This window comes from Mustela nivalis, assembly GCF_964662115.1.
Source record: "Mustela nivalis genome assembly, chromosome: 12".
Taxonomy (NCBI): domain Eukaryota; kingdom Metazoa; phylum Chordata; class Mammalia; order Carnivora; family Mustelidae; genus Mustela; species Mustela nivalis.
The window spans coordinates 13,161,608-13,179,698 of record NC_139031.1 but is presented as its reverse complement, the minus strand read 5'-3'; the positions used below and the strand labels follow the sequence as shown (position 1 = coordinate 13,179,698).

The 18,091-nt window shown below is 40.0% G+C and overlaps 1 protein-coding gene across 1 annotated transcript in view; it reads right to left on the bottom strand.

Annotated features, from left to right (window-relative positions):
• KDM7A (lysine demethylase 7A) overlaps positions 1 to 18,091 on the bottom strand; it is an 85,605-nt gene that overhangs the window by 25,402 nt on the left and 42,112 nt on the right. Inside the window, exons 3-10 of the mRNA XM_082693886.1 lie at positions 15,706 to 15,823; positions 12,548 to 12,708; positions 10,598 to 10,739; positions 10,109 to 10,295; positions 8,749 to 8,911; positions 5,113 to 5,200; positions 3,769 to 3,875; positions 204 to 295 (exon numbers count right to left, since the gene is read on the bottom strand). Of these exons, the coding sequence (XP_082550012.1) occupies positions 204 to 295; positions 3,769 to 3,875; positions 5,113 to 5,200; positions 8,749 to 8,911; positions 10,109 to 10,295; positions 10,598 to 10,739; positions 12,548 to 12,708; positions 15,706 to 15,823 (1,058 nt within the window). The remainder of the gene's footprint in view (positions 1 to 203; positions 296 to 3,768; positions 3,876 to 5,112; positions 5,201 to 8,748; positions 8,912 to 10,108; positions 10,296 to 10,597; positions 10,740 to 12,547; positions 12,709 to 15,705; positions 15,824 to 18,091) is intronic.

The window sequence follows — 18,091 nt, the reverse complement described above, 5'->3', positions numbered from 1 at the left end:
ATTAAAGAAATACTAATTCTAATATGAACATAAGCCAGCACATTTGTATATACCATACAATAAAATGGAGGCTGTACCAAAAGCATGATTTCCATTCCCTCGACTGCTACCACTCACGTGCTGCCAAAGCAGCATAAGGATGCTTGTTTTCAATCTTGCCACAGAAATAATTAACAATTATTTCTCCAAAGAAAACGACTTACTTCTTTCTTCATCCATAACTTTAAAGCAGCATGCAGTGCTTTCACTCCCTGTACTAGATAAGTTTGAGGCTGGAAACCATCTTCTCTCAGTTCTGTGGGAATGGAAGTGGGTGGGGGAAAGGAGTTAGAGGGCCCCCAAGGTAACACGGTTAGCTTCAGCTGCCGAGCCACCGACTGTCAAACTGTGTAACTGCCGGGTGCCCAGAGGGGAAAACAGTGAAATAAAAAGCAAGAAAGAAAAAGAAAAGAAATGATATTAAATGTAGTTGTACTGAAGGCTCCAAGTAAAAGGTAGCTCACCGACAGTCTGAGCAAGAGACAAGTCGTGGAACTATGTCAGTATGGACCTACTCACATGAACTCTATCAATGGAAACTATTAAACTACTGCATCATGTGTGACACAGGTGATAAAACTGAAGAAAAGGATTACCACAAAACTCAGGACAGGGGTTCTCTTCAGAAGGGAAGGAAGAGGGTGCAATGGGAAAAACGGATGTTTCTAAGGCACTGGCAAGGCTGAGTCAGTGGTACAGGCGACCCAGGTGAACTGTTAGAACCGTGTATGTGTGTATGCCGTGTGCGGTCTATACACTCAGCTACAAGGTGGGACACAGCTCACAAATGTAAAGGTAAACACACCACACACACATACACCTTTTCTGGGTCTTTAAAATCATCTGAAACTCACACAAAAATGTATCAGATGTGGTCAAACATGCAGGAAAGCCGAAGCAAAAACAAAAGGTTTCACTTCTGTCCAATGGCTGATTTACTTACATATGTCCAAAACTAGTTCTCTGTTTTATTATTACTGACCCTAAATGCAGTTAAGTTTCATACTATCTCTTTCCATTTACCCAATCATGGAAGCCTTATAACGGTCTGAGAGCCCGCAAATACTGGGCCACGATGGAACATAAAAGATCAGGGATGAAAGAACATAATGCGGCATGGTAAGACCAGCATCGCTGCTTCCAGGCTGAATGCCCGGGACGACGGCAGCTGGTGCAACGGTGGTTTTGCCGCAGACTCAGCGGGACTGGACTGACTCACTAGTATGGCCGGGTCTCCTGTCCTGTATCGATCCAGCTGACTGGCCTTCCAATATCCTTTTACAGTAATCTTCTTCAGCTGTTGATGTATAGGGTCATGTTTTCAATTAGACTTCAATATTTCTAAACTCTCAGGGCGCCTGGGTGGCTCAATTGTTAAGCATCTATCTGCCTTTGGCTCGGGTCATGATCCCGGGGTCCTGGGATCGAGCCCTGCATCAGGCTCCATGCTTGGTAGGAGGCTTGCTTCTCCCTTTCCCACTCCCCCTGCTCCTGTTCCCTCTCTCTCTCTGTGTTTCTCTCTGTCAAATAAATAAATTTAAAAAAATATGTATTTCTGGGGGCACCTGGGTGGCTCAGTGGGTTAAGCCTCTGCCTTCGGCTCATGTCATGATCCCAGGGTACTGGGATCGAGCCCCACATCAGGCTCTCTGCTCTGCAGGGAGCCTGCTTCCTCCTCTCTCTCTGCCTGCCTCTCTGCCTACTTGTGATCTCTATCAGATAAAGAAAAAATCTTTAAAAAAAAATATTTCTGAACTCTCAATAGCCTAGAACAAAGGCTAAATCATTGTTCTAAGATTAAGCACTTTGCTGTTTGTGGCTGCAAGAGGAACAGCCAGATTTTACCTTTCAGATAAATTCTTAATTTGTCCTAAAGAGGTGACTGATGAACTCCTCCTGGACATTAGGACAAAGCATCACTTGAGGGGTGGGTATATGTAAGTGAGAAAGAAAAGATGGAAAAAGGCTCTGCACTTCCTTTTTTTTTTTTTCTTTGAAGATTTTATTTATTTGACAAAGAGGACACAACGAGAGAGGGAACACTAGCAGGGGAGTAGGAGACAGAGAAGCAGGCTCCCTGCTGAGTCTGAGCCCACCCAGGAGCCCCAGCCCTGAAATGAGTACTAACTGCCAATCTCCTATCTGGAGGGTTCGGTAACTGGGTTTTATTTCCAAAACACAAGGACATTTATACATGTTTTTGGAAGTATTTGTAAGTGTTCCTATTTTTCTAGGCTTCTACTTGGAGAGGAGACTGAAAACTTTACTGCCCAGTACCCCACTGGAAACTACACACGGCAACACTATGTGTGGTCCCCTGGAGATTCCTGCAACCAAGACACCAAGACACCCTCACTGAGGACAGGTGCCTCAGCCTTGCCAATACCCGAAAACACTGAGTGAGTCAGGGGCTCAGGGTAAGAGCGCATTTCTGGAGAAAGACTGGTCTTGTGCAGGAAGCAGCCAATCCCCTTCAGCCATAGGCTCCTTCCTCTGCCATCTCTCTCTCTCTCTCTGCACCACTTAAGACACTGATCTCTATCTGTACTGCTCCAAGGTGTGGGATGGGGCCCTACGGCTTTTCCCAAGGAGAGTGAGGTTGTTTTCTGTTTTTGCTGTTTGAGGAAAAAATCATAAATGACTTTTATCATTAATTCTGTGCATGTTATCCTGGGAAGTAAGTTACTGATTCTTCTCATTTTACCTTTTCTTCCTGTGTAACTTTTAAATGGGGGGGGGGCTATGTTTAGAACAGTCTTTACTATAATCTGTTTCTATCTGTTCTTCTGAAAATTCATTATAATAATAGCACTATCTGCAAACTGACAAGAAAAGTCAGACAACACAAAAACACCATGAACTCTATTCTCACAGGCACAAGGGAAAGAATGGTCAGAAGTAGATGTGACAATCAGCCTCCAGCTTGACTGCTCAAAGATTATTAAACTAAAGATAAAACACCAAAATCTGAAATTCTGCAGGAAAAAAGGTAGCTAGGTTTAAATAAAAGAATGTCCTGGGCACCTGAGTGGCTCAGTCAGTTAAGCGTCTACCCTTGGCTCAGGTCATGATCTCAGGGTCCTGGGACTGAGTCCCACACTGGGCTCCCTGCTCATTGGAGAGCTTGCTTCTCCCTCTCCTTCTACCCCTCCTACCTCCTTGTGCTCTCTCTCCTTCTCAAATAAATAAATTCTTTCAAAAATTAAAAATTAAAAAAAAGGAACCATCTTCTTCAACAGACTCAAAGTCTGACCTTCAGCTGGTTTGCGCTAACAGGTGCCTTGGACCAGCCAGCATCACAGTCCTAACAGTAATGGCTCAGGCACTCCCTGGTTCTCTCAGGACATGAAAAATCCCCTCGATTTGTAAAAACAAATGTTTAGGAACACACATGATAGTAACAGTCCCATAGCTTGAACTGTACTTTTGTGAGGGAAGCACGTTTACATGCCTGACACTGTGTGCAGGGTACTAGAGTCCAAGGGGAAATGAACATTTTCCAGCACTTCCTGTGCTGCTCTGATGCAGCTCTTCATAGAACTGATTTTTAAGGCTATGGGCTAGACACTAATGTGCTAGAAAGTTTCTTGGCGGGGGAAATCATGCATTTTAAAAAACAAAACAGGGGCAATAGCTACACCATAATAAAAAAAAAGGCCCCTCTTTCTATCAGTGGCTTTTCATGAATTTACAAACATCATGCATCATAATGTACAGATTATGAATTACCTTTCAAGGTTTCCAGCAAATTTTTGGCTACAAACCAACATATGGCTTCAAAGAAAGGGAATTTGAAAAGATCTGGTGTTTTTAGCCTTTTTTCCATCTCGTAACACCTAAAGAAAATTTGAAGAAACTTATTAATATTAACATTTCCAAGTTAAATGGAGGCAACCAACTTAAGGAAAATAAAACAAGCAGGCCACAATACGTAAGGCCAGTCAAGTAGTGTGTATCACCTAACACCACCACACTTGAACAAGAATGAACTGTGATCTTATCCAGCTCGGACCTTAACAAATCAGACAGTATACTGAAGATTTATACTGGGGTCTTCCCAAAGATCAGAACCCTGGGATTTGCATCGTAGTTTTAGCAAAAGGAACGTTATAAGGGTTCCACCGTAACAAATAAAACAGCATGTGTAGAAAACAGCTCCCTATGTTAGCACCACAACACCCACTCAGAGTTTTCTTTAGGCTCTACTACCCCGGTGTTGGTCACGGTGAGAAGACAGGATCCACAGCCTGCCAGCGTTCTGCTTCTGTGGGAGTCCTGGCAGCAGTCCCCATAGCCAGTAGTCATCTTTCCCCCAGGGACACTCCAGGTAGAGAAACAAGATTCACATCTGATGGGTGCTGGAGGTGCCCCCACTCCGAGCTTCATGGCACTATTTCTCACAGTATCTCCACAGACACAGAGCTCCCAGCATTCCCCCTGGGCACGCCAGGTTACAAGAGTCACCACATTCAGGAAAGCCCAAAGACATGGCTCCTGCCTGGGCATCTCTAGTTCTCCCGGTCCTGATGCAGTTAATTAATCAGAAATCATTTTACCTTAAGCCATGTAGCTTGGTAACATTCTACTCTCTTCAGACCACCAGAGGAATAGAGTTACCCAAAGGTCAGTCTCAGACAGAAGGGGAAACAGCTGTTAATCCTTTACCCACAGCAAACTAAAGCAGGTGTTCTGACAGCAGTCCTGACTTAGGATGACTTTCCCCCTGCACCATGTCACACCTGAGTCCGGCTGGATTTGGTTCATTCCCCTAACTATAAAAACAGGCAAACGACAGAGCCCACATTTTGTAAAATTTTGAAATTCAGGGTTACATTTCGTATCAAACTGAATAAATGACTCTTTCTGTTTTTAGGGTTGAAATGCATCAAGGAGTCGTCCTGACAAAATTTTATAATACATTTGGTTTAAAGGTCCTTCATAATTCCTCAGGGCCTACCTCCCTCCATGAGAATGCAATTAAAATACATTGCTGAATTAGTTTTTCTAGAACTTTAGAAATAATATCTTATTTAAGAAAAGACAAAAGATCCGTTAAATACTGATGACACAAACCTGAGCTGCATGCCAATGTTAAGGTTGTGCAGAAAGTTCCCCCCAAAAGCCATACAGTCCTGAGATGTGAGCACAGCATGAATCCACCCTGGAACAGTTAAAATGCGCATCAGTGAGTTTTCAATATTTAAACCAAACAAATGTGATAACTACCTGTGAAATGAGAAACTCAAAATATCAACATCAGTTTCCTTCCTACTCCGCCAGAGCTCGAGAAGCTGATGCTGATTATTATCTGTAGACACATTCATTCAAGTATTTATGAAGAACCGAACACATGCCAGACTCTGCTGACTTTGAGGAAACAAATGCATCGATCCAATCAGACAAAATCATGGTACAGGATAGGTGATGGGTTTTGTGGTTGTTGCTGTTTTAGTTTTTTTAGCTTACAAACGTAATCCAACTTCTCGTTGAAGATGTTCCTCTGAGAGGAGTCAAATGTGGTAAGAATGAGGTGAGCACATTGCCATTACAGGGACACGGGACTGGCCAAGCCCTTCCCCTCTTCATTAGCGCTGTCCTGAGGCAAGCAGTGCCCTGAGGGACTAAGCAAGGAGCAAGAGCGGGACCGAGGGGAGACCTGGCGCTAAGAAGAAAAAGGCAGATCACCCACAGTTCACATGAAGGGTTATGGGTCCTAAGATACAAACGGTGGCAATTAAAAGGATGTCTTATTTTCCCATAAACATGTCTTCAAAGTAAGAATTGTTTCTAAGAGGTGATGCCTAACTTTTGGGGAAAAAAAAAAAATCCACAGGCTGAACATAAAGCTTTCGTGCAAATGTATAAATATACACATATGTTTGCATGTAAAAATTCATTATTAAAACAGACCCCATATTCTTTCTATTTTTCACTTTTTGATCCCTCATTGTGCTGTGGCACACATGAAAAAAATTCCTTTAAAGACCGACTTTCAAGGGGTGCCATTTGTATGCTTAAAGGCACAAAGCCTTCAGCTTCACCCTGAAATCACAAATGAAAAATTTTTGTCAGCTACAAATCCTGTAGATCAGATCCTGTACAGCGCTGCCTGTATAGGATGTTTTGGAAAGTCTGAAGGACTTGCTTTGATTGTCCATGATGAAGAGGCATTAGTGTCATTGCCTGAGCGAGAGCCAGGGATGCAACACACAGGCCACTCCACATAGTAAGAAAGTCGTGCACTACTCAGGGCTCTCTGCTGGGCATTCACACAGGCACAAAATCTGTCATTAATGGTCTAAGTCAAGAAGCTCTAAGTCCATCATATATGTAAGCAAAGTATTTTTTGCAAAGTTTTGGCCCAATTTTCTGAAAAAAACAACAGTCCCTATGGCAGTGGTTTTCTGGATGGGGTCTCCAGCCCGGCAGCATCAGCCAGCAACTGGGAACCTTTAGAAATGCAATTCCCAGCACCACCCCCAAAGCCTCTCAGATCTACTGAATCAGAACCGCTGGGGATAAGGCCCAGCAATCCATGTTTTAGTAAGTCCTCCAGGTGATTCTAATGCTCAATGACATTTGAGAACCAATAATCTACATGAATGCTCTAGAACTTGAGTTGCCAATCATACACCTGTATGAGCAGGCACATTTTAAAATAGTATTTTATTATGAATTGCTTTTCAGTTTCTTCTTTCTGTTCTAGTTAGATCACTACATCAATTTGGGGAGAAACAACTGGTATAGGAGTTTGTATCATGAATGAATTTGAATCCAAGATTTTGAAGGGGGCATTAACAAAAGATTTGTTACAAAAGGGAGCCCTGGGAAAAGGATTTAAGAGAGGAGCTGAGCCCATGCACAATAAAAATATTGATACTTATCTAGATTTATAAATTCTGGTGGTTCTAGACATTCATTCATTCATTTATTCAATACAAATTTATTATTACATACACCAGAGGCAGGCAAGAGAGCAAGACCTGTGGCAACAAATCCCCGTGAACTCTGTAGCCATTAAGGTCACCCAAATCAGAAAAACATTAATTCTCAAAACCAGTGGCTGGATGAGTCCACACCCTGCATTCAGTCAATCTCAAAGTGACATGCCTGATAACCTATACTTGAGGCGATAGCTAAGGCTGGTGTTCAGTTCCTTCCCAGGGTCCCTCAAAATATACCCACTGCCTCCAGTGTCCCAGGGCAGCAGCCCAGATTCTTAGAGCAGGCTCAGCCTCTGATAGCAATGTAGAGCTGAACAGTTAAAACTGAAAACATGTCAACAAAATTTTAAAATTTTGTGCAAAGGACATTAAAAAGAACATATAAACAAAGTGCAAAGATAAGCCCCAGAATAGGAGAGTTACTTGTAGGTCATAGATCTGGATATATCTAGATCGTGTATCCGGTATACAGAATATATCAAGAACGCTTACAACTCAACAATAAAAAGACAAATAACCCAACTTAAAAACAGACGAAGAATTTGAATAGACATTTCTCCAAAGACAGATACACAAACAGCCAAGAAGCACAAGAAAAAAAGTTCAGCATCATTATTCATTAAGGAAACGCAAATCAAAACCACAGTAGGATACCTTCACTTCACATCTACTAGAACAGTCAAAGTGAAAAAGATAATTACAGTGTTGGTAAAGATGCGGGGAAACTGGAACATGTGTACATTGCTGGTGGGAATGTAAAGTGGTGAAACCATATGGAAGAGTTTAGCAGGTCCTCAAAAAGCTAAACATCATAAATGCTATGGCCCCACCATTTCATTACTAGGTGTATATATATAAAACCACAAAAACTTCTACAAAAATGTTCAAAGCATCACTATTCATAATAGCCAATGTCTATCAACTGATGAATGGATAAACAAAATGAGGTCTATCCATAATAGTGGTGTATCATTTGGCCATAAAAAATAATGAAGCACTGACATGTGATACAACATGGAGGAGCCCAGTGCACATTAAGCCAGCTAAAAGAAGCTAGATACAAAAGGCCACGTATTCCATATGTTATACACGAAATATCCAGAATAGGCAAATCCACAGAGACAGAAAGTACATGAAGTGGTTGCCAGGGACTCAGGGGAGAAGAACGCCTATTAACTGGTATGGGTTTGTTTTTGAGGTGATGAAATCTTCTGGAAATGGTATGGGTGCACAACTTTGGTAATCTACCAAAAACCACTGACATGTACACTTGGAAAGGATAAATATTATGGTACAGGAATTTTTAAAAAGATTATTTATTTATATTTATGTATTTATTTATATGTATCAGAGAGAGAGAGAGAGAGCACAAGCAGGTAAAGTGACAGGCAGAGGCAGAGAGAGAAGCAGGCTCCCCCCGAGCAAGGAGCCTGATGCGGGACTAGATCCCAGGACTGTGGGATCATGACCGGAGCCGAAGGCAGCGGCTTAACTGACTGAGCCACCCAGGTGTCCCGGTGTATGAATTTTATCTGAATAAAAATTAAAATGAAGGCAAATGACAGAAAACACAATTCCAAAACAGGTTCTAATTGCAAGAAAGGCCCTTTAAGGGACAAAGCAGTGACACGTCCAAGGTCAGAATTATCTCTCCGACCACGCAAAGCTATTTTCTACCATGTTAAAGCCAGAGCTTCCAATAAAATGCCGACTCTGTGCAACTGAGCATCAACTATGGGGGGAGGGAATGGGATGAAAGCCTTACCTGTAGGAACAAATAAAGTATGTCCCTGCTTTACCACACATTTGTAGCATTTATCCACCTTATCTCCAAAGAACACCTCACTCTGGGTCACAGATGAACTCCAAGACTCATAGAGTGCCAAGTTTTCATCTGTTGGCTTTATCAAATAGAAAATCTTCTCACCCTAGAAGGAAGTAATCACACTATTTTTGAAAAAAAAAAAGCCACTCTTAGGATGGCCCACATGGATGCGATTTCCCAATATAATGATCTAAATCAAATTAGATAATTATCGGATTTTTTTTTAGGCTCAAGAGGACATCTTTCACAAATCTGATCAATAATTACTGCCCTTAATAAGCATCTTCACAAAAGCTAAAGCTCCCCCTCCAAAACACGACCAGGGGTCAATAAAGCAGGGTTGGAGAAACAGTTACAAGAGAGGAGAGTAAACAATCATAAACACCTTACTGATCTCATTTTAAAGGTATGGAAGTAAACGCATGTTAATAGGCCCAGGTCACAGAGTCATCTCTGCAACTTTGCCCTTGCCCCTAAGATCTAGGACTATTTTTTTCAAAGACCGGTAAATAAACTTCCTTTGATCAACTAGCCCCTGCCTTCTCACGGAGAAGAGAAGAGGTTCAGGAGCTCAAGGACACAGCGTCGAGTGCAGTCCAGAGCGCTGCTGAAGCATGGGCACTGTACACAGAACTGGTTCTAGATCAGCACTGTCCAACACATCTTTGTGTGATGATGGAAATGTCTTCTATCTGCACTATACATTAGTCGTAAGCCACATGTGGCTACCGAGCACTTGAAATGTCACTAGTGTAAAGAAGGAACTGAATTTTAAATTATATTTAATTATAATTATTTAAATTTAGCTACATATGGCCAGTGGCTACTGTATAGTCCAATTCTAGATAAAGCAAGGTGAATATAAGCTGCCAAGAAAAATTAGGTGTTTTTTTTCATGGGCATTTCTGACTCATTCAACTAGCTGTCCTGGCCTACCCTTAAAATCAGAAGCAAGTATTACTGTAATTATGCTGTAATCAGGTATTTGATTCAGGGATTAACTGATAGTTGACTAGGGTGAAAAGGAAACAGAGACAAAAGGCTGCAAGTGACCAATTTTTGAGACAGGGACAAAAAAAAGGAATGTAAATATAAAATAAAAGCATGGTGGCCTCTCCATTACTTGAGATTTTAAAAAAAGAAAAACCATAATGCTTAAAGGTAAAATGCTGGAGCCTACTTAAAAAGTACAAAAACTTCCCTCGTAATAAATGTCATTTACAGCGAATGAATGCATTCCTGGAAAAACAGGACTAAATGTTTCTGTCAGTAAGAGGAGAAAGAAATGCCCCAGTCTTACCCAGAGGACATGGTACCAGACTGAAGTTCCACCAAAGTCAATGTGGAAATCCGTGTAGCTGTCTTGAACTCCCATTAAGCAGTACTTCTGAACAAACGGCTTGGGAAAAACTGAATCATCTGGCCAGTAATTTTCCACCCAGGAAAGTTTTCTGGCTATATCAGGGACCTCCACCAATTCAGACATCCTTTAAAAAAACAAACACACATATACACACATCCCCACATCATGCAAACTGAAAGTTCTTAAAGTTTCATTTCCCATCTCAACCCAAACCAAGAAATTAAATGGAACTCTAGGTTAACAATACGTAAAAGATTAAAATTCATTATTTCTAAATATTCTCTGTATGTGTCAAAGCAAAATGTACATTGCTATGACTGGACTGCTTCAGAAGTCATAATAAGATTTCATACTGAAATAAATGTATCATTAACTACATTTAGCTAACACTGAGAAGACTAAACCAAAATGTCCAGAACTACTCACTTTGTATCTGAAAATTCAAGGCTGATCACATTTAACACTTTTGGTCTGTTAGGATTCATGAAGTATTTAACATAATTGTGAAGGGTCATTTTGCTGTCTGCCTGCCTCGCCACATCGATGACGTCTATCACTTTGTCACCACCTGCAGAGAAAAATTATAGTCTTGTTATTGGGCTTAAGAGTTACAGCAATAGATGCCCTAAACAAAAATATTTTAAAGACTATATTTACTTAAAGCCAACCATAAAACTACATAGCCTAGACAAAGATTCTGCCAGTATCCTTACTTTTTAAGTCCAACTGGTACTTCTGAAAAAGGGGGCTGCTTTTGAGGGAAAGAATAAAGCAATAAAGACAGAGTTACTAATTTAACAATGAGGGTGAAAACTTAAATGCTTACAAAGTTTTCTATATACTACTGATTTCAGTGTGCAGCTCACACGGACAAAAATGCATTATACTGGTATGTGGGAACTGGGCCACGTGCTCTGCATTTTCAATGTCCCCAGGCATAAGACGAGGGGACTGTCTTCGTCCTTCCACTCCTCTAACACCTAAGATTCTATCATTTAGAAAAACCAGTCAGTCGCTGTGGAATTAGTGAACAATGTAACTATGACAATTTCTGCTTGCCAGGTAGTGTCTTCTCTTCCAACATTCTGCTTCAAGAAAAAAATCAGTGGGTAGGAAGCAAAAATCAGTTCATATTAATGCATGTGAAATGAGTTCTCAATTGGGATTAATTTAGATTTTTCCTATAAAACCATGAGGTGTCTCTCGCCCATCACTGTACAGTCACCCTAGAAAGCAAACCCAGTTTTGTAATGTCCTACAGGACAGACGGTGAATTCAAAATATGACAATACTTAATCAATCTGAAAGAGAAATAAAATAAATGCCATTTTCTCACTTTAGTGTAACTTTATATTAACATGCTGCCTAGTAAACTTTATTTTGTACCTAAGAGGCAAAACAGTTCTGTTAACCAAAGCATTTTACAATGCTAAAAAGTAAACTATCTAGGCGTTTGAATATTTTTCCTATACTTACATTACACTAGCCATTTATTTTACAGTGGTATTTATGCAAACAGGCCAGGTTAAACCTCAGCCTCATCTCCTAGTCTATCAAATAATTCAGAATTAGTGAATGCGAAGTCATGACATTAAACTGTGTTTCCTCAGTGAAGCATTTATCAATGAAAACTGTCACTCAGTGGCTCAATAAAGGGACAAGTTCTCCAGCATTTTCTACTCGGGAGATAATGCATCACAGTAAATGTACTGTTCAGAGTCAAGGTCGATTTGAGATCTAATCCTCAAAAACATCTCTATCCACAACTGGTAAGGAATGAAATCTATATACAGTCAGTTTTATCTACAGATACCGAGATGAGAATAAACAAAATGACTGACAATGTTGAGAAGAATGCAATGGAGAAACGGTTTCCCCCTTGTTTCTTATGCCTCTCTGGGCCTCAAAATCACACACCGAGTCCAGACACCAGGCAGTGGCAATACCATCAAGTCACGAATATAGAAACGGGCTTGAATGTGGTCTCCTCTTTCCCCAGCCCTTCTCTAGGCCCTGGACCAGGTCAATGACACAGGATCCAGGGATTCTGCTCTGCATGCTACAGAGTCCTAGAACCAGTCCAATTTCGCAGTGTCTTCCTACTGTTAGCTGTAGTTACACCTCACAACTGTTTCTCCTAAGCAGGTAGCAGAAAGAGCGGCAGAATGAGGCTGAGTACATAAGAATAGAGCAACTGTCTCTTTCTCTAACAACTAGAGGTTTGCTCAGAAGAAAAGTTTTCGACCTAGGTGATACTGAATTTCACTTTTCCCACTAAATTACCATCTCTTCACTCAACTTCTAATGTACTCAGAACACTACTACTACTACTTTTATCACATTTCCCCCAAGTACTTCAAGGAACCAAGTGCGTACCTACATAGCGTTCCACATCCATGACAGAAAAAGTAGGTGGAGGGAGCCTGAGTCCTAGGTCATCTAATTTGGGGACCATAATAGGAACTTCAAATCCGTGTTTCTCCAGGTATCTTTGTGTCAGCTGGCTGCCATGCATCTTTACAATGATTTCATCGGCACTAAGGAAAACATAAGGGTAAACAGTCATCTTTATTGGTAAATTCATTTAAAAAAAAAATAGTCTGGGAATGAGTTAACTCATATACTGCATCACTGTCTATATCAGCAGTTCTCAACCAATCAAACCCAATTCTCCTTTTTAGAACAAATGTTTTATCAAGTCCTTTTTACTATTCTAAAGTAAAAGTCATAGATAATTACCTCAATATGTATCATTGAAAAATATGAATACCTAAAATTAGTTTATAGCAAAATACATATTCGATACGTAAATGTTTCAGTAAACTACACAAGGAGAGATAATATAATAATAGGATGATTACAACTTCTTGTAATGAGTAACTGAATTTAAGAGAAGTAACTAGATCAGAAGCCACTAAAAACAAGCTGTGTAGGAAATCAGGAGAGCGAAAGGTAAGGGGGCACCTTAGGAAAAAAGCTGGTGTCAAGATAAGTAAAACAGATAAGATTCTATCCAGCTGTAAAATTCTACACAAGTATTTGTTAGACATTTCAAAGCCTCATGAACATAGAACAATTCACTGTTGTCCCACACCATGGAGAATGACTAGCTCCATGGTTCCCTCCCATGGTTCCCGTCCACCAAGATAAAGGTCGAAAAGGAACTCCTGATCTATCTGTTATAACCAGTATGTCATAAGTTACAGTAAGTGGTCACCCAAGCCACTAAAAAGCATGCTGAACCCCAGCTGCCCGCTCTCATGAGTAACACGTCATGACCATCACATTTAAGAGTGGTTTGTCCCTTTCCAATGTTCTCTAACCATAAATCAAAGATCTCTTTAAATGAGGATGTCCTAGACTTAATCTTCCAATTGCCCCCAGAATGCAGCTGTTAATACATTCAAATAAGTACAAGAGCTGCTTTACAGGCTACAACAGTCCTTTCCATTTACCTTAACTGTATTCACGTCACCTGCAGCCTAGGAATCAAGGAGAAGACAAGAAGTACGGGTTCTCTGAATTACTGGGCTCTAATCTGTCCACCCTCTCAGTAAGAAAAGGGCAGTCGGAAGCTCCCTAAAATGAGACAGACTTGTTCTGGATAGTCTTATATTTGAAAGACTTAGATCTCCTTCATCTGACTCACTGTGTTCTGTGCTGCCTTTTAGTCCCCCACAAGCATCTAACATTTCCTCTTTCCCCAACCTCTGAGAATCAAACAATTCCTTCAACTCCAATCTGAGGGATAATTTCCAGTCACTTGTACTTTCTGATCTTCAGTGTTTGGTGTTTTACTTCCCCTGTCGATCAAAAACCTGTAAGTACAAGTGCTTAAAAATACATGCACACCGTTATTTTCAAGGGAAAAAAACTGGAGACAACCTAAACATACATCAGGGAGGGATGATTAAGTGGATTACGGTGAGTATACCTGACTGCGTACTACACCGCAGTCAAGGAGAGGGGTAAAGCTTTGTAAATGGGGGAAAAATACCGATGAAATAGGTATTTCATATGCATAATAAACCCCATTTTATTTTTTAAAAACTAGATGCATGTATATATACACACATACATAGACATAAATATTTTACATGTAATTATTTATGTAGGAAAATGTCTCAAAAGGCCCACACTAAGTTTTAAAATGGGGGAGAGGGAGGTAAGATAACCCATGCACTATATTTTATATACTTCTGTGTTAATCACATCAAGTATGTGTAATTTAATTAATTACTATCTCTACATATGGTTTTTGAATGATGTGAAGGTTTATGGAGTTAAAACCAAAAACCTTTAATTAATGGTAATAATCATTTAGACATTTGTGACCATCTCTGTAACTGCTCTTACTTGTTACCACTTTGGCATAGAAGCCACAGGCATCACTAGGTCAGGATTTTTAACACTGTTCTTTTGGGTCACAAGCCTATTTGAAAAGAGTAAAAGCTTTGGCTCTGCTTCCTGAAAAATGCACATTCATATATTGACACTAAACTATTTACATAGCTTCAAGAAACTCACAAGCCTCTCCGAAGCCTATTCTAGACCCAGGCTGAAAACTCTGGCCCTAGCTCCAAACCAATCAAGGAAAACAAACATTCGCCCAACCACTCTGAAACTGGTAAGAGAGAGTATTTGAGACGAACGCCTTCACTATCACAAAAGGCATGTGGAAACCACTGTGGAGAGCTCAGCAGACCTGAGGGAGCCAACACTGGGTGCGTATCAATTACACATTTCTGTTTAAGGATTAAACGAGGGAGAGGGAGAGACAAGAATGTTAAAGACTGTGAAGAAATAGCACGGGTTTTACAGTTACAGGACCTGAAATAATTCTGTAATAGGCTGCACGTGATGTTGAGATTTAAATTTAAATTGTGCTTTCCCTCCTTAACAAGCCTGGATATGATCTCGTGTAAAAGGCTATTAAGCATTATCACTTTAAATAGATGTCAGGCAGCAAGCGGGAAATGATTTAAATTAGCATGATTAAATGCTGTGCAATACTTTTGATGCTCCCTGAGCCACAGATAAGTCAAACACTTTCCATTATCTTTTAAAAATCAAAAAGCCCAGTCCTGCTGCCACCAGAGAGGCTGAGCAATGGTTATGGGTACCCCTGCCAGACCCAGGGTAGAGAGATAAGAAAACAACACAAGAAAAACACAGAGTTTGACAATCAGAACAGGGGAGGACAAGCAGCAACTTCCCATCATGAAGAATCCGGTACCGGGAACAACTGCCTTAAATCAGTGTATTTCAAATTTTCTGGACAGAGATCAGCAGTTCATGTATTTGTACAAGGTGCCCCGGTACACACAGGTAACACGATATAGTTCCATGAAACCTTGCTTATTTACTCATTACTTATATAAATGCGCCAATATTTTCTATTTCATTAATAAAAAAATAAAAGGTAAAACACTGAGAATGGGCTGCAACCTGAAGTCCGAAAACATTGCTTTAGATAATGCCACTGCGTGAGATAACAGTCTCAAGTTTTCTTTAGCAAGAACAAGTTTCCATACCTTGGGAAGACTCGAGAACGTAACTCCTTCACAAAAGTTCTAGTCCCAGCTTGCACTGGTTTGGTGCCATCATCAATTTCTGTGTAGTCGTGCCTGTGCCAATTCCTCCGTTTTTTCACTGGGTTTTTAGAAGTTTTAAAAAAGAGAACAGTTGTGATAACCAGTGATACCATGTACTTTCTAAAAGGTACATTCTATATGATAAGAAATAGCAATTATGAGTACAATAAAAAACACTCCCTTTTGAATGCATTTCCAAGCTGAAGAGTATAAATTTTACTTTGTGTAATGCCACAATTATAGGTAACTGACTGTGGATTTTAAAAAGTCTATGCTAAATCTATGTTAACGAACTAGAATTTAAATAAAATTTTGAAGAGAGCACAAAATTTGTTTTTAAAAGTCTACTCTTTATTTCAAAAAAATTTAAATCGACAAATGCAAATTAGCAGATGGAGCCCATTTTAATATCCACACTGACACATACAATAAAATAACACAATTACTTTAAATCATGACTTTCACAAGACCATGAAGTGACAGTATGATTTTTATTGATCATCCAAGTCATGGATCCCACATCAGAAATCTCTTTTAACAGCAACAGTTCCCTTCTCTTTTATGTCAAGATCTGGTCCCAAAATAAGCATGCTTACACTGCCACAAAAGAAGAGCAGGTGGCTGCAGCATAGCTAAAGAAGATAAATGACAGAACAAGTAACTTTACGATGAGTCCTAATGCTCAGACCCTGTAATTCTACAGCTCTGGGCAACTACGGTCTTGAAGAGTCCTGGCAATCAAAATCAGGAGACTTGGACTGGACTTCCAGTTCAGCCATAACTTATTCTGCAACTGTGGGCAAGTCATGTGACAAGACTGGGTCCACCTTCCTCAAATGGAATGAAGGGAGGAGTGCTGTGTTTCTCTTCTTCTTCTTCTTTTTTTTTTTTCTTGGAGTGCTGTATTTCAAACCATGTTGATGAATCCCTTAGTAAAGGGGAAGATGGGGAAGAGACCAAGACAGAAACTGTGGACCTCATTCTGCTTTCGACCAGGGCGACACCACCTACAGCCCTTTTGTGTGCTAGAAATGTAAGATGTCTAAATTTTATATTCTTTTTTAAGTTTGAAAATCACTCTTACAGGGCACCTGGGTGGCTCAATTGGTTAAGTCACTATCTTCAGCTCAGGTCATGATCCCAGGGTGCTGTGATCGAGTTCTGGTCGGTGTCCTTGCTCGGCAGGAAGCCCGCCTCTCCCTCTGCCACTCCCCCTGCTTGTGCTCTCTCCTCTCTCCCTCTTTCCCTCTCTGACAAATAAATAAAATACTTAAAAAGAAAAAAGAAAATCACTCTTAAGACTAAAATTTTCATGACTCTAGGAAATGTACTAAAGTCTACAACCAGCTTAGAATGTATCAAAAAATAAATAAATAAAATGGATAGATACGAGACTTTGTAGTGAAGCAAGTAGTATAAAATATTAATAGTGGAGCCTACATGGTGAGTTTGGAAGTACTCCCGACAAAATTCTTTCAACCTCTCCCGTATGTTTCAATGTTTTCCTAATAAAACATGGAGCCAGGGGAACTCTATGAGTCTAAGTTATTCCAAACCTTCACCCTAAAAGATCATAATAAATTAATACTGGATCCTCATCTGGATAAGGAGAAGTCACACTAAATAACCAATAAGGGAGGAAATTGGGCTTATTCATTTCTGAGGGTTTAAAACAAGATTCTCAAGTAATTCATGGCAGTCAAACCCTCAATACAGAAAACAGCAAATCCCATTTTTTAAAAGTCTCATGAGAAAAATAGTATCATAAAGCAACCTTCCTAGAAAATGCCATTAAGGCATCCTTCGTGTGTTATTTTTTCTCATTTAAAATCACTTATAAAATTCAAGGGTGTTTCATTCCAGGCTTCTGTTCTACATATATATAGATACATTACCCCATTTTATTTTCAACTGGGATCATAATGTTCATTCTGCTTACCTTTCTTATTCTATCATGAGCATTTTTCTCCTTATTAAATATTCAATAGCAATTTAAAAGCAGCCTAGAATTTTAAGACATAGATATAGATGCATCACTTTATAATCCTTTTTCGACTCTTAAGCACTTAGCTCATTCTGAATCTTTCTTCAAACAAAATTGAGATTAATATTCATATACATAAATCTGTTTCTCTCATTAATTCCTCAGGAGAAATTCCTAGAAATGCCAGAAGACTCAATATTTTTAAGATATTTACTACATATTGCAAAACTGCCTCCAAAAAAGTGATAGGTAACTCACATTCTTACCAGTATACACAAGCAGCCTCTTTCGAAGCCCTGGGTCAACAGTGAGCATCACCATTAAAAAAAAAAAAAAAAAAAG